Source organism: Phaethon aethereus, assembly GCF_964289735.1.
Source record: "Phaethon aethereus genome assembly, chromosome: 1".
NCBI classification, from domain to species: domain Eukaryota; kingdom Metazoa; phylum Chordata; class Aves; order Phaethontiformes; family Phaethontidae; genus Phaethon; species Phaethon aethereus.
Window position 1 is genome coordinate 32,899,103 of NC_138575.1, and position 17,627 is coordinate 32,916,729.

At 37.4% G+C, this 17,627-nt stretch overlaps 1 protein-coding gene across 8 annotated transcripts in view; it reads left to right on the top strand.

Annotated features, from left to right (window-relative positions):
• Positions 1-216: 216 nt before the first annotated feature.
• NRCAM (neuronal cell adhesion molecule) overlaps positions 217-17,627 on the top strand; it is a gene marked incomplete at its 3' end in the record, with an annotated part of 65,034 nt that continues 47,623 nt past the window's right edge. For 5 of the 8 annotated variants that reach the window (XM_082014000.1, XM_082013999.1, XM_082014001.1 and 2 more), the window contains exons 1-7: positions 217-370; positions 1,267-1,389; positions 1,769-1,939; positions 2,394-2,450; positions 5,097-5,208; positions 7,150-7,334; positions 8,760-8,891. In XM_082014000.1, coding sequence (XP_081870126.1) covers positions 232-370; positions 1,267-1,389; positions 1,769-1,939; positions 2,394-2,450; positions 5,097-5,208; positions 7,150-7,334; positions 8,760-8,891 — 919 coding nt within the window. In that variant the 5' untranslated portion in view covers positions 217-231. The remainder of the gene's footprint in view (positions 371-1,266; positions 1,390-1,768; positions 1,940-2,393; positions 2,451-5,096; positions 5,209-7,149; positions 7,335-8,759; positions 8,892-17,627) is intronic. The other 3 variants (XM_082013998.1, XM_082014003.1, XM_082014002.1) reach the window with 2 other exon arrangements.

Here is a 17,627-nt window from a genome sequence, read left to right on the forward strand (position 1 = left end):
TTAAAAAGTGCTCTACTGCTTTATTAGTTAATTTAGTTTGGGAACAAGTCTTACTTACCTGCCTAAAGAAAAAATACTGTATTATTGAAAATTACTTTTTTCTTCTTTCTCTCCATACAATCTACAAAAGGCAACTGAAGAAGAAACTTTTCTTTTTGCTTTTATTATTTTAGCTTCTCCTGGACACGCAATGGAACTCATTTTGATATAGATAAAGATGCACAGGTAACAATGAAACCAAATTCAGGGACCCTTGTCATAAATATTATGAATGGTGGGAAGGCAGAAGCATATGAAGGAGTATACCAGTGTACAGCAAGGAATGAACGAGGAGCAGCCATTTCCAACAATATTGTTATAAGGCCTTCTAGTAAGTGAAGCTCTTAATGTTCACTTCAGTTTGCTTATTTTCATATTAATGTTTCGCCTTTTTTTTTTCCTGTCTTAACAATTTAATCATCAAAGTGATCGTGTTAGAAGGTATTGTATAGTTTGTGATATTCAGATTTAATAACGTATCACATGTTCTTGCTAATATGTCTGAGAAAATTGAATAACCAAAATGCTTTCCTGAGTTTTTTTGGTGCATCTGGATGACCTATCATATTTAAAATTGGGTTGTATGTATGACGCTACAATTAGAATAAAATTTTTAAATCCTTAATGCACATCACTGATAAGGACAATTTTTATTCTCTTTCTGATGCATGTATTCGATAGTTTTTATAATAGCTTTAATACAGTACAGATTGGGACTAAAAAGAAGATAAGCTAAAAAAATTTTTATTAATGGTATGTTTCTACCGATTTTTATGTGATTTTTATCTCAGATTTGTTTTTCAAGCTTCTCAGATTAAAATGCGCTATTCTCACATGTTTTAATAAAGCTGTGTATGTATAATACTGTTTCAGGAAGGTCTACCTTTTTTTCTAATTTAGTGCATCACTTTTTTTTTTTTGCATTATTGTAGTTACAACTTTCCAAGATACTGCTATAGAACCTTTAGCGAGTAGCCAAAATAATTTCAATCAGTTGATTCTACTTTCAGCAAATCATTGCTGTAGAAAAAGTCTTAAACAAAACCTACTTTCAAGAAAACATAAAAAAAGAACAAAAATTAAATCTTCAGTAAACCTGGTAGGACTTAACATTCTGATACATGTAGTTCTTCTGTTTTTCTGGAATATTATGTGCATTTCTTCCTTGAATTATGGATTTTTTTGTCAATCCATAGTTTGTATGTATGTTAAAATTACTTTCTATAGGATCCCCTTTGTGGACGAAAGAAAAACTAGAACCAAATCAGGTTCGAGAAGGTGATTCACTAGTACTACACTGCAGACCTCCTGTTGGCTTACCACCACCTATAATATTTTGGATGGATAATGGTGAGTTTGTTTCGTTATGCAGAATCAGTTTACTTTTTGTAGTTTTTCTACATAGTTGATCATTGCTTACCAAGACCACAGATGGTGGAGATTCCCTCTAAGTTAAAATTCAAAGAATTTCCATTTCTGTAGAAACGAAGAAACAAGCAGACATGCAGCCCAAAAGCATGAAGCCAAAAGCAGCCGGAGATCTTAATGTAAGTTGTAGATTAACCCACTGGGGAAGAATGGGAAGACAAGGGAGCTTGAGAGGAATCTTAGAAAGGTCTATACATTTACAAACCCACAAACAGCGTAATCGAGTGAATGTGGAGTCTGCAGATCATAATAACGGAGTGTGTATTATAACGGAGATAAATGTGTTCTTGTTTTCCCTTAGCTTTCCAAAGGTTGCCTCAAAGTGAAAGAGTTTCCCAAAGCCTAAATGGAGACCTTTATTTTTCTAACGTACAACCAGAAGATACCCGGGAGGACTATATCTGCTATGCAAGATTTAATCATACACAAACTATACAGCAGAAACAACCCATTTCTGTAAAAGTCTTTTCAAGTAGGTATTGCATTACCTCATTAAATACTTGCATCGTATTTATCCAGACTTCTCAAGTTATTTGCCAACGTTAAGTAGTGTTACGCCAGGGAATTTTGTAACTTTAATTCTGAATCAGAAATTACATTACTGTATAAACTTCAAATGTAATCTCCAGTTTTCCTGACATATAATTAACTCTCAAAGCTGTCATTTTTTCCCTTTATAAGGCTTTGTCTTTTGAAAAAAATGTTTTGTAAGATTTGAAATACTGAAAAAATACAGTGTAAAAAATAACAGTTTTCAGATGGTTTTCATATCGAAGAATATCAGGTTGTTATGATTATGGTAACTATTGAAACAAATTAATCAATCATTTAATTAACTTGCCGTGGCCATATCATCACCTTTTGATTCCCAGTACTTTGATTTATCCCTCTTTTATGCATTCTTCATGATATTCTGTTTATTTCAGTGAATTCATTGAATGACACTATAGCTGCTAATTTGAGTGACACTGGTATTTATGGTGGTGAGTTACACTGGTCCCCACTGATACTCCCTGTTTCACAGTAGCATTTAGTCAACTAACTTCACCTCCATGGCTATTTAACCTTTTGCTCCTTTTCAGTTTCTAATAAAGGTATCTATTAGTACTGGTGATAATACATACTTTAGAAAGGGACTGCGCAGTGTGATCCCTTCAAATATTTAATGTTTCAATGTTACTGTAGCATATGACTCATAAAAAATATAAACTCTTATAATGAATTAGTCCTTTTAACAGTGGGGCAGATTTTAAAAATTGTCTATTTAATTGTTTCTAGACCATGTTGCTTTTTTATATTTTCCCTCCAATTTACCTAGTCGTTTGATATGTTCATTATCACTAGGACTATTCAGTATCACATGCTGCATAATAAATAACAACAATTAAGCATTTAACAGATGCACTTCACGTTTAATAGCTTATTGAATGTACCATTCATTTTTAACATATTTCATAAGTGAAAACCTGGAATTAATTAAAATCTAAACGCTTTAATACTATCCGTATATGTAACTTCGTAGGGGCAAGATGAGTTTTGTTTGTCTGGTGTTTAAGCTGATCTTTACATTAATCTGTGTTGAATGGTCTTTTGTATATGGTGAATTAAATCTTTCTGAACAAGTGTATGTGTGTTTAGCAAGGCTGACTTTGGAGCAACACTGGTACTGTAACACTTGAGGTTCTAGACTCTCCACTCGATGTTGTGTGAGATAGGTAGAAAATACATTATAATTATTCTATTTTCGTCTTTTTCCGTGTCAAATGAGGCTTTGTACATATTAAACCTAACTTATGGGAATCTAAAATAAAACAGGGACACAGAATATTTTAATTCTCTGCATAAAAATAAGATGTCATTCAGGAACAAACAAGAAATACGTACCTGAACACAGAATGACATATTAGCACAATTAATGAGGAGGACACCATTTGGTTGGCTCACAACTCAGAAATACCAGGAGTAATTCTTCTGAATTTTCACAGTCTTGCAAAATGAGTCAGCAGTCCTCAGCAGCGCTGAAACTGGGTAGATTAGTTATTACCTGTGACTATCAGCTGCGGTCTTGACTCTAGGCCTCCCTTTTCTCCCAACTTTTAAGTTTTTAAGGAATTCATAGCACATAAAATTATGTGTTCTATTTATGTTAATCTATCAGTAAATCCTGTGCCCTAATAAACACGAGTTTATTATGTTTCTGCTCACATTTTTAAAATTACAATGATTTACTGTAATGATTCTCATCATAGTTCAGCCCTAGCCAGCAACTAAGCACTACGCAGCCGCTTGCTCAGCCTCCTCTCCCGCCAGGTGGGATGGGGGAGAGAACAGAAAAAACACTCATGAGTTGAGATAAAAACAGTTTAATAAAAAAGCAAAGGAAGAAGATGATAATAATAATAATAATAATAATAATGACAAAGGAATATACAAAAACAAGTGATGCACTATGCAACAATTGCTCACCGATAGCCGGTCCCCGAGCAGTGATTCCACCCCCCAGCCAAGTCCAGTTTTATATATGGGGCATGACATTATACGGTATAGAACATCCCTTTGGCCAGCCTGGGTCAGCTGTCCTGGCTGTGCCCCCTCCCAGCGTCTCATGCACCTCCCCGCTGGCAGCGCATGGGAAGCTGAAAAGCCCTTGGCTTAGCGTGAGCACCACAACTACTTAGCAACAACTGAAACATCAACATTATTCTCATACTAATCCAAAACACTGCACTATACCAGCTATTAGGAAGAAAATTAACTCTGTCCCAGCCAAAACCAGGACAATGATTCAGACTGCTACTGCACTTCAGAGCAATTTAATCCTGTATTTTAAAATTGCTATAAAAGAACATCAGAGTATTTACAGAAAGCACTCTATTATTAAAGAAAGCACTCTTATTCTGACTTCCATGAAGGCACATGAAATACCGTAATATTTCAAAAGAGTATGTCAGAAATGGGTCTTATATTTATAGCTCTCTTTTTATTGTGGTTATTTCTTGCAGGTTAATCAATGGTTCTTTATTACCAGACTGGGGAACAGCTTGAATTAAAGTTAAATTTATAGTAAGAGGAGAACATAAGGCTTAACTTCTGAAAAGATGCCTCACATTGTCTAGAAAATATTGAACAAAGCATATTGGAAAGTGGAGTGTACCTTTTATCCCCTTGGTTTATCTTTCTGAATACAATAACTTTGCTTTATTTGGGTTTTGATAGAAGACCAGAAATTCTTGGTAACTTTCAGTCTTGCACTATGACTCACATCAGTGACCTCTCATTCCCCGTAATCGTTCTGCTGAAGTGAATCGGGGCTGCTTAGGATTAAGGCTCAGCATCCATCCATCAGGCTGCATAGTTGCCAATGTAAAAACTAGGTATCAGTTGCTCCCATCTTTAATGAGAACATTTTTCATGTATGTGTTTGAGATTACAGCATTTAACAGGTTGAGCTATGTTATGTCTGTCAAAAACCTAATTTGTTGTGTTGTGTCGTTGTGTAACAAACGCAATGATTTTTAATTAAATGGCAATGTGGAGGAAAATCTCTGTCCAAAATGTGAGCATAGATGTATGCATTTGATCAGTGTTAAAATAAAATTTAGAAATTAATTTTTTTTTTCTTCTTACAGCGAAGCCAGTTACAGAGAAGCAGCCAACTCTTCTAACACCAACAGGTAGCACAAGTACCAAAGTGGAACTCAGAGGAAATGTGCTTTTGTTGGAGTGCATTGCAGCAGGATTGTGAGTTACTTTTTAGACAGTGTTTTTCTAAACAAAAATACAGAAACAGAGGGAAACATTTCAGAGGTGCTTAACATGTCACCACTGTATAAGTTTAGGTGTTTCAAAGGAACAGAAATGTAAAATGGAAAGAGCTCTTTTAAAGAAGTCTACGATTTACTTGGGCATCAGCAGATTTTAAAACTGACCATGAACATAACTATGGCCTGTGCCTTCTCATATCCCCAAACCCTACGCACAGGATTCCAGGTTGTATCATTGGGTTTTTTAAGGACACAAGCAAAAAATGCCATGGGGTAAACTCAGACACACGTCTGCAGAATTGCACTCAGGAATCAAACCTCTGGTGTTTTCCTAAATTTACAGTCATTAGGCTCTCAAATGATATAAAAATAGATAAGAATCTGCTGGTCTAATCTGAAAAAGCTGCTTACATATGCTAGTAATTACTTAGTAGATCAGCTAGGTGGGAGTTGTTAGAGCATACCTGCCTCCAGTTTCTCATCGTAATTGAGTTTAATTGGTACTTGTTTCTTCAGTGTAATGCAGGTTTGCTTCTGCTGGTTACTGTGCAAGTAGGAAATTACTAAAGAGCAATTTAACTTCATGAAATAGTTTGCTCTTAAATCAGTTTCATTCTCAGGAAGAAATCTGAGAATAGATTGGTTAGTGCAGAAGTGGAAAATCTTTAGTACCTATTTCAGGAACTGTAAACAAGTTTACAGTGCACAAAAGCATATAGTGCAAAGTGCTCTGAGTTAGCCCTGAGGAAAGCCAATAATTGCAAATTATGCAGCGTAGCAGCATGCATATGTGCTCACTTGCATAAGCTCTACAGGGCATACACATGCACAGCTTGACACAGCTTGATACAAGCATCAGTGCAGTGTTTCTGTCTAGCTGTGCCCTGCTCAGGTGTCTGCATCAGCACCACTAGCAAAATCACACCAGAAGTGGGAGTAGCATCAGCTCAGGTAATCTTCATCTGCAATATAGTTACATGCTTTTTGACAACCCTACAATAAAAGTATTCAGTGATCCAAACTCCAGTAAAATGGCTGGATAAAAAGGGGGGGGGGGAATAGAATATTATACATTATATGGCTTTGTGTCTTTAGATATCATGTAATTTTTAAAAAGATAATTCAATGAGGGAAGTTTACATAGTTGTCCACAAAGGGCCAGATTCAGATTTTAAAACAGCTATTCCTAATTACTGATAGCATAATTAAAAGTCAACTTGGCTAGGTGTCTCTATTATAAAATACGTGATATTAGGCTGCTAAGGGAATATTTGCCTTCAATCATTGCAATTTGAGAAAGGGCATTCTACTCATTAAGCAACACCTTGTAATTTCTTGTAATTTTAAAAGTATATCTCCGTGTGTTTAGGCAACTTTCAACTTCAGTGGACAATGTCGGGCATAGCCAAGATGTAGACATAGTTCAGTGACAAGTAGCTATACTTGTCTCAGCACTGACATTTTTTTCTTGATTTCTCATAGGAAATAGTTCTGTCTCCTTAATGCTCTGCTGTAAAATTTATGACGTTCATAAAGGACAATTATAAACTTGTCATTATCTAGAGGCGACCTCTTAAAGCACCATGAGCATCAATTTAATAGTATAAATGCAATAATATTTGAAATACACTTTTATTCATTTATTAACCATCAGGGTTTTTAGATTAATCAGCAGGCAAATGTATTTTATAATTATTAATCCTATGAACAGATGGCCATTGACAGTGTTAGTGAGGCTTGTCATTTCCTAGACACAAATACTGGCGTATTTTGTACGTTTGCTGGATGTGCCCCAATATCTGGGTAAAGGCTCTTAAAATAATTATTTGTAAAATATGTGTTAAAAAAATTAATGTATTGAACTCTCATCTTCCTTTTCTCCAGTCCCTAAATTTGATCTGTGCTTTTGCTTCTCCAGACCCACACCGGTAATCCGTTGGATTAAAGAGGGTGGGGAACTGCCAGCCAACAGAACATTTTTTGAAAACTTTAAGAAAACTCTCAAGATTATAGATGTTTCTGAAGCTGACTCTGGGAACTACAAATGCATAGCAAGAAATATATTAGGTTCTGCTCATCATGTCATTTCAGTAACTGTGAAAGGTAATACTAAAATAATCTTTAATGTAATATTGTCAGTGTCCAGAATGCAAGATTGAAGTAAGGTTTCTAGGATAAAATATGAAAGGATGAATGATAATGGCAAAAAAAAAAAACCCTGAGGAAATTATCATTAAACTGATTGAATTCTACCGCTGGAAGGACTTTACTCTCTCTAATCTCTTTCTTTTTTTTAATCTGTTACTTGTAAAGCATCAGGCTAAATTGAGATTGTTCTGTAACAATAGTAAAATAATTTCTTAGCTTGTGCCTGTGCTACATGTATTTTAGATCCTTTGATGATCTGTCGATAGACTGCTCCTCTCCCTTGTTTTTTAATCTTCCACCCCATCTATCTTCTTCATCCCCTTGTTATTTTCTTCGTCTTTTCTGCTCTCCATTCATATAGCCCAGATTCTTTCTTTTCCCTATTTTACTATTGTTTCATGGTCTTATGTTCTTCTTTTTCTCTCTTAATTGATATTTCTGTTTTTCTATCTTCTTCATGTTTTTCACCCGAGATGATGTCTTACTAGTTCTAAAAAGACTTACAATATTGTTGTCCTAGTAGGAATTGTGTGTTTTGAATACCATGAAACAAAAAAACTGGAATGACAGCTAATTAGTCATTGAAATAATCAACTGTAGTGCTTACTTTGCATGCTAAATAGCCATTTATTTTGTTTAGACCAGCATCATTTTATGATCACATTCAACCTCCTTTTTAAGAGCAGAAGTTTAATTTTCTGTTTGCATCTGTCCATCAATCTAAAATCTGAAATTTACTTGCAAGATGTGATAACATATGCTATTTGTGGTTATTTATTGTAAAAGAGATGGATGCATAGATGAGTATCTTTTGGTAAGGACAGTGTTCTATCCATTTTGATCTCTGTCTGTTTTCAACTGTCTCAGGTAAACATCTGGCCCCACTGCAATCACCCATTGAATTCAGCAAGACCGAGGATTTTGCCACTTCTAAATTTCACCCTTGACATGAACTCTTTATGTAATCAGACCTCTATTCATTTCTAACACTCTAACTACTGTGAACATGGATATCTCTGAAATTAGTCAAAAGACCACTCTAGTCTCTGCAGGTGCCATACTCAGATTAATTTTGCTTTCTTAATGAAAGGCAAATTAGATTCAAAGCAGGCAACCCTGAACAAACAAAGAACTTCTTGTTGCTTATCTCAGAATTTTGATGCAGCAGGTAACCAATAGCTTAGTTTAGCCGAAGTATAATCTAGCCGTTAATCATTATCACACACACACACATATATATAAAAAAATTGACAGTGTAAGTGTAAGTCTCTATCTATACATAACTTGTTTGGATTATCTTCTGGTTACCATGTCTGTGCCTTATGATTTTCTGTACATAATTTTGGAAAACAATTGCTGTGTTTCTCTTCCTAACCCCAGCTGCCCCATACTGGATAACAGCACCCAGAAACTTGGTCTTGTCTCCTGGAGAAGATGGGACATTGATCTGCAGAGCTAACGGCAACCCAAAGCCTGACATAAGCTGGTTAGCAAATGGCGTTCCCATAGCAAGTAAGAGTCTTAATTACCTTAGAGGAGAATGAGTAAGAGAATATGAGGAATATCAGGATATTTTTTCAAATATAAATGAAGAGTGTACATTTGAGTAGTTTTTGCCTGACAGGTAATACTAAATTGTAAATGAGGTGATAAAAATACTGTGGTTCATAAAAGTGGAACAATAAAATGTGCCTCTAATGTGCTTGAGAGCGCTGAAATTTGTGACCTGCTTATTCTGTCTGGTGTTCTGCTGGTAGTATCCTTGTGGAGCTGGGGCTACAGTAACAAAGCTGTGCCATGCCCCTTTCACAGGGATCTTGCTGGGCTGTCGTTTTTACCATTGTGTTTCCGTGGCAGTCATGTTTGCTAGATCTCTCCTTTGCTGCCCGCTGCAACACTAATTTTGTCTTGGAATTATAAAGGTGATACAAAAAGTCAAGTCCTCACTTCTGTGGATGTACAGAGCACTTTTGCTGGATTTGAAGCTTAGAGTATCTTTGAGGCTTCAGTATCTTTCCAGGCTTCAGCACCAAAAAGCAGCAGCAGCAAAACTGACTGAATGTGTCAGCAAGTGCCTGGAAAACAGCTTGTGCCAAGTAGGTGTCAAAGAAAAGGAACCCCTAAGGCAGTGAAACATCTGTTTCTGTGTGCATGGGTAAGAAAAGCAACCCTGAATTGATGACTGAGTCACTTAATTGTCGCAGCGTTATGACTGGCAACGCCGCATAGCTGCTATATATAGCACAACTTTACTTGGGAAGAACTTGCTGGAGGACACTGCAGGGCATTGTCAGTTGGGTTTGCACTCGGCATAGCCTGTACCCTAAAATGGTTCTTTTACCTTTATCCTTCCTCTTCACAAAATGATCTTACAAGCACAGACAGTATCTACCCTGTTGACTTGTGAGAAATAATGTGCTCTAAAATACTGGTCTGTGCTGACCTATTGAAAGTCTGACAGTGTAACTTTCAGGAGTTTCAGGACATCTTTAAGTCTGTTGATGAAGTGAATGTCACGGAGTTTGGGAAACGGGAGGATTCTTTACAGTGAGAATCTAGAAAATAGCAACAAGTAAACGAGAACCCTCATTAGATGTATTCAAAGTATTTGAGATACAAGAGAGATTAAGCTGAACCGGAGGGAAAAATATGCAATGAGAGGGGGAAAAGTAAAGGTATATATTGAAACAGATAGAACTGTTTAGCAAAGAACCTGTTTCAGGAATCCTAATTAAATGTAAGTTGAGATCTCTAGCCTGAGATTTAAAATGAGAAGTTTCCATAAGTTATGTCAGTAAGTTAGTTATGTAAGCTGACATTAACCACCTCAGGAACCAATGGTATTATAGGAAAACAGGAAAATAGCAATGTAATTTTGTGTTGTATATAATGTATGTAAATATATCATAATGCATGCCTTATAATCAAAGTTTGGTACCTGTCTTGCTCCTTCCTTTCTGGGTTTCAGTGGTCGCATCTACCTTACTATTTTCTATATGGTTGCCATTAACTGTTTTTGATGAGATTTTTGTCCTGCTGTCCTGATAGTTGAACTCTTCTTTTCACGCCTTTTAACTAGTCAAATCTTTTTCACCTGGCTGTGAGAGTCACCTTTGCCTTGCACTGCTTCCTTGTCAAAGCTATGGGATGTGCTGTTCGAATGACAAAGTACATTTTCCAGAAAACCGATAATGTCTTCTGCATTGTTGCAGGGTAGCAGTACAATATTAAGAAAGAGAGATTTTTCAGAAGCAGCTGCAGGATGCCACCAGATTTCCCAAATACTGGGAATATTGGCTGTCTGGCCTTGAGGAATCAGTACACAGAGTCTTATTGAAGGGAAGTCAGTAAAAATTAAGAGACTTTAATTAAATTACCCAGTGAACCTCAGTAGGGAAAAAAAAATAAAAAAACACAGGAAATAAATAGCTGAGTAGTTAAGCCTTATGTTAAACTTATGAAAAAAGCTGAAGTTTTATCCACCTTAAATATTTAAGTGCAAGTTGATTGGATGCTCCAGTACACTGAGTCTGTCAGGGCATCTGAGAAAGAGAATCATCATGGTCACAGAAAGTACAGTTCTTCAGATTCTTGTGATTTTGTATTAATCTGAGTTATCAAAAGCTGGTCTGGAAACTACCAAGTACAGTGTGCCTTTTTGTTCGCTTGTTACTAAATTATAGAATTGAGCCCCTCTTCTTCCAGCTGAATGATTAGTAAATCACTGTAAAAGGAAACTAAAGCAGCTGTTTCAGCTTCAGGGCAGTGCTGAGCGCGCTACACCCATGGCAGAATTTCAAGAGAGAGCGCTACATTTGAATTTCAAAGCCCTGCTGTCATCATATATCCCACAATGTGCCTCCTGTGGCCCAGTAATCTGTTTGCAATACTTTAATTTTCTATTGGAAAGCGCAACTGGGAGAAGCTTAATTCTTCTGGTTTTGTTTTTCCATAATAGAGTCAGACAAGGAAGGGGGAGTGTTGAAGAAAGAACCATTCGTCCCTATCTCAGTCAAAGGGTGAGGCTTAAATACCATAAGGGAAAAGGGAAGCATAAAGAAAAAATGTAGTGTGTCTTAAGCACCTATGAAAAAAAAAATTGCAATTACATAAATTTTGTTCCAGATTATATTAATCAGAGTAAAAAGATATTTTTAAAGGAAGATTTTACATTGCTTTGAAATATTTTAATTAATTTTATTCAACAATAATGATTAAAAGAAAAAGTCCAGCATATCTGAAAACAAAGCTGCTTCAGAGATGCTGGAGTCATAAGGACCTAACTTCCTACTGCTTACTCACAGGAGTAATTTGAACTCACATGTACAGTCCTGTTGAGGTCAATTAGAATTACTTTGGTAAGTAGCAATTGAAAGTTCAGGCTGTGACTCTGCCTTGCCTCGTGCTTCAATTAACACTCAAGAGCTGCATTATTTATACCGCTGCATAATCTGTTGTGTTTTACTGCTTAGATATTCAGCATGGTTTTACAAAAGGGAAACCATGCATAAAATATCTCAACTTTTAAGAAAGTAACAACCCAGATTAATTGGGAAGGGGAAGCACTTTCATAATTGGACTTCAGAAAGGCATTGCAAATACTGCACAAAAGACTAATTTATTGGTTCAGTGGTTTATAGTTCATGATGAGCTATTAAATATTAAATACACACACTTAGAGTTATACAAAGTAGTGCACTGAAAGGCACTGTTTATCTTTTTTGAACATGTTCTTCACTTGTTTATATCACATTTCACATTGAATCGTGGGTTTTAGTCTCCATTAGTAATCACATTGAATTTAAGGGAGAAACATTAGCCCTTAGATTTCCTTCGTGAAAGTCCTTGGTAATCCCTGGCTCAGAGATTCATCATCCATCGTGTTCTCTGTGAGTATATGCACAAGCTGTTCACCGCAGTCATGGGAGGATGGGGAGAAATCACTGGACTCTGATGCCCGGAGGAGTTCAGTCTCAGGGAGGAGAGGACTGCCATTTATCCACTGCTTCTGGTGTCATTGCGTTGGAACTGTGCATCTGGCCTAGGAACTGCAGCAGATATGAAAACCTTTGATAATCGGGGGTGGGGGGGCTGTGTTCTGCACAAGATAGTCAAAGGACAGTCTTGTCTAGTGCAGGAAAACAGGACCTGTTGTCCCTTTGTATGTTATTGTACTATCAGAATCAGAAACTTGAAAACAAGGATTTCAGTGATCATGGGAAAATATTTTGCTGAGGAGCAAGTGAGATTGGTAAGAAAAGGAAAAGGGCATCTTCTTCCATGTCCCATCTCTTCCAGAATTAAGTCTTTGTCAGTTCACTGTAAGGGGTAGAGTAAGGCAAAAGTGGATTACTTAAGTTTCTTGTTTTTCTTGCTTAGGTTCAGTTTTGGTTTGACCCTATAGGTTCTCAAGTGTCTGATCCACTATACTGCCCACCCTTGCTATTTCACTACCAGTTTTGTGTTCAACTCCGAAAGCATAGCTTCCACCACCCTCTCCCAAAGAAGAAAAAAGGATTCTAGTCACATAACATTCTCTAAATACATAATATAATAGTTAAGCAATATGATCAGAGATTTGAGAGAACAGGTCTTGTCTTGCATAATAGCCCCTGATTTGGACTTTCAAATGTTAGGAGGAAAGTCAGCTACAGCCAGAGGAATGTTAACTGGATGCTCATTCATAGACCATGTGGTTTATGATCTACAGAAAACCATGAGGTCCCTCCATAAGGGACATATCTTCTTATCAAGCCACCTCAATGCCTACACACTGGATGTTCCTTCCAGTTTTCGTGGCTGGTTGATTGTTGTTAAGTCTGGGTTCTATCACATTCTCCTGTTGTTGTATAGCTAATCTACCAGAAAACAGATGTCCAAAATTATACAAACAATTCTTAAAAAATCCCATTTCAGTCAGTCAATTGTAGTTAGTTTTAACCACAGAAAGACTTTTCTAGTTTTGAAAATGGTTACTATATTCATAAATTACTCATGAATGTGAGTTTTTGGAAGAATAAGCAGATCAAGAAGAATGATGGGATACTTTGAGCAAGAGTTACTATAATACAAATGATCCTGTGATCCTGTCACAACTTGAAAAGCATACATGAGCATGTCTATACAAGGACTATATGTTTCTACATTCATATCGGAAAAAAAGCACATAACCTTCTGTTTTTGCTTTCTTCATATATTTCCACAATAACAGGGTCTCCAAAGCTATCTTTGAAATTTGAGTTGTTGAAAATCATGGCTTAAGAGCCAGTGCTGATCTCATGCTCTCATTTACATTCACTATTATTTGTGCATAAACTTCAGGACAGAATTATAGTAATAGAACTACAACAACAAATATTCAGTATGAAAATCGAAATCAGGTAATTGTTTCAGCTTCTCGGAAAACTAATATTCTGCTTATTGATGCAAAATGATAGCTCAGCTGCACTAAAGAAATGACTGACTAAGCACTATAACACTTAAACAACAGACTTTGTGTTATGACATTCATCTACAACATCATATATGTTCGTATATATATATACATATTTTGATTCATAACTTTGACTTACTAAAGAAGATGCAGGCATCTAAAGACAGTAATGAATATTTCTGCTCTTTTCTAAAGAGAAATTATTCTCTGCTTTCACTGTGTTTTTCTGTGACATTTTACTGATCTAGGTAAGATTAGCTCTTACACATGCCAAAGATACATGTGTTCTTATTGATACAGGGAAAAGCAGTCATTTTGTCCCTTTCTTTTCCAGCTTGTTTTCAGCCAGAGGGAATCTCTAGTACAACATCTGAGGATGACATCAGCATTTTCACTATAAAATAGAAACAGTTAATACTCACATATCTTACAAACTATGCTTGTAATCCACAACATGCTTCTGGAAGAAAAAAAAATATTATTACCTTAGGTTACATCATACTTCTCAGGCAACAAAAAACACCCTAGTTCAGTGCCCTCTGGGACCTGGAGTCCAAGTTAGCAAAGCTGAGAACTTAAGATGTCAGCTGCATCTCAGACTGACTTTGTTCTATTTCAGAATGTGGTAACAATATAAGGAACTCTGATTTCAGGAATTATGATTTTCACATTAGTAGCTTTTTAAACAATAACGAGTTACAGAATCACAATCAAAGGCATATACTTCCTTCCCAGTGAATTATTTTCAATCTACATTGTTTGTTAACATGGTTTAAAACCACAGTAGAACAGCATAGTTGAGGTTGACAGGAACAGCTAGTCTAACCTGCCTGCTCGAAGTAGGGTGTTATCTGGATCTGGTTGGTCACGACTATGTCCAGATAGATTTTGATTATCTCCAGGGTCAAAGACTCCATCACCTCCTTGGGCATCCTGATTCAGGGTCTGACCACCCTCACAATAAAAGCTTTCTTTTTATGTTTAAGTTAAAAAAACTCCACAACTCCAAGCAATAGATTTTTTTCCCCACAATTTTACACAGAGCTTAAAGATCTGAGCTAAAGAATTTAAAATCAGTAGACCAATTTCATGTCTTAATAATTTTCTGTCCAAAATGCACATCTTTCTTATAGATGAGGCTGAAGTTTGTATCATTTATTTGGACTGATAACATTATATTATATACTGCATTGTCAGTTGACAGTTGTTCTGTTCTTTATTGTGTTTAGCTTCCTAAGTTTGCATAAATGCACATTGACCGGCAATTAAAATTGATCAGGAAAATTAAATACTTCAGTGGAAAAGAGTAAAACATCTCAACAAAATCTGGATTTTTTCTTCCAGTTTTAAGCATAATAGTGTGTTTTAACTGCTTCTGTTCAGACAGCACATTTCATTCTGTTTGGTTTTTTTTTCTAGGAAAAAAGTAATAGTGGTGCCATAGTGGTTATTTAAAGATAGTAACAAAATAATTGCTTGGGCTGTCTGAAGATTATGAAACAGATGGAAGTATGCTTTCAGATGAACAGAAGATACTCGGGGTGCTGACGACTAACTATGACAAAGTATCTGATGGAGGCTATACCTTCTCTGTACAGGAATATGCTGTACATGGCTATAGAGTCAAGAAGCTGCCGCCTTATACAAAGTCATGGAACAATTAAGTCAAGCCAGGCAATCAGGTCTTCGTCCAGAAAGGGCATAAACACGTTCATAACCTGAGACTCGATGTTATTGGGAGTAAATGTTGGCTGTTACCAGGCACATGTTCAGCTGCCCGTTACAGCAGCAGAACTCCTATCGCAAATCCTCATCATTCATTATCCTGATTGTACAAACCCATTTTAAGTATTACGTAATTCTTTGCTGGTTTGCCTATCAGTGCCAAATTCAAATTTGTCAAACATGTCAAAAGCACTTTCTCCTTTTCACGCAGCTATCCTGTAATGTGACCAGAATCCACGTAAAGGCAAACAAGCAATACTTGAGTAACCCTGCCATCACTCTCTTTGGCAAAAAAAAAAAAAAAAAAGGGACATGGAAAGGGCTGAAGTACTGCATGCCTTCTTTGCCTCAGTGTTTACTAGCAAGATTTGGCCTTCAAGAATCCCAAGTTCCAGACACTGGAACACTTAAGCAAACTGGACGTTCTTAAGTCCATGAGCCCTGATGGAATGCACCCACAAGTGCTGAGGGAGCTGACAGATATTACTGCAAGGCCACTCTTGATAATCTTTGATTGATTGTGATAACTGGGAGAACCGCCCAAAGACTGAAGGAAAGCAAATATCACTCCTATCTTCAAGAATAGAAAGAAGGAGAACCCAGGGAACTACAAGCTGGTTAGCCTCACCTTGATCCTCAGGAAGGTGATGGAACGGCTTATTCTGGAAACCATTTCCAGGCACAGTAAGGATAAGAAAACCACCAGGAGTAGTTAGCAATGGCTTCACCAAGGGCAAGTCATGCTTGACCAGCTTGATATATTTCTATGATGAAAGAAGGAGAAGAGCAGTGAATATTGTCTACCTGGACTTCAGTGAGGCTTTTGACACTGTCTCCCATAAGATCCTCATAGACAAACTGTTGATGTATGGGCTGGATAAGCAGACAGTGAGGTAGACAGAAAAATGGCTGAATGGCTGGGCCCGAAGAGTGGTGATCAGAGGCACAAAGTCTAACTGGAGACAAGTAACTAGCAGTGTACCCCAGGGGTCAGTTGTGTTTAACATCTTCATTAATGATCTGGATGATGGGGCAGAATGTACCCTCAGCAAGTTTGCTGATGGCACAAAACTGGGAGGAGTGTCTGATACACCAGAGGGTCATGCTACCATCCAGAATGATCTTGGCAGGCTGGGGAAATGGGCTGACAAGAACGCCATGGAGTTCAAAAAGGAGAAGTGCAAAGTCCTGCACCGGAGGAGGAACAACCCCATGCACCAGTACATGCTGGGGGCCACTCAGCTGGAAAGTAGCTTAGCAGAAAAGGACTTGAGCATCCTGGTGGACACTAAGTTGACCATAAGACAGCAATGTGCCCTTGTGGCAAAGAGGCTAATAGGTTATCCTGGGCTACATTAGACAAAAATCTTGCCAGCAGATTGAGGGAAGTGATCCTTCTCCCATCTGAACATGGGCCTGGGCAACTAGCTCTAGGTGGCCCGGCTTGAGCAGGGGGTTGGACCAGATGACCTTCAGAGGTCCCTTCCAGCCTCAGCCATTCTGTGTGTGTGAGTGTAGCAGTGCGTGCTTAAGGTCATTAAAGCAGATGGATGATACAGCATCTAAATTTTAGGGCCTGGCCCTGCAAAATGCAGTGTAGTACATGGGCAAAGACATGTAGGTTCTGTTGGTGTTGTGTGGGAGGATGAGGTTTGTCGCAAGACAGACTGTTGAATAGATGCCAGTCTCAACAGGGAGCTTTCTAAAATCGGTGCCCTTCAGCATGCAAGTGGCTGGACCAGGCAAAAGGAAGCACTGACTAACCTGACACTTTCCTCGGGTTTTTTTTTCCTTCTTGGGACCCACAGCTTGAAGCACTTTCCTGAGGACAGGCACCTACCTCCTTTCCTTCAAATAACTGAAGAGGGATATCTCTTTTTTTCCTTAAATATAGCAGTGGAAAGAGAAGCTGTTTCCCTTCTTTTTATATGATAATTTAATGGCTAGATCGTTCTTTCTTCGGTCGTAGTGGATTCAACTAATGGCTTCCATCTTTCTGAAGGAGCCCTGCCGTCAGCCTGTAAGGTATTATGTGTGGGAGTGTGTGTGAGAGGGAGAGTCTGTGCACCATTAAAGCTCTGTGTGTGTGC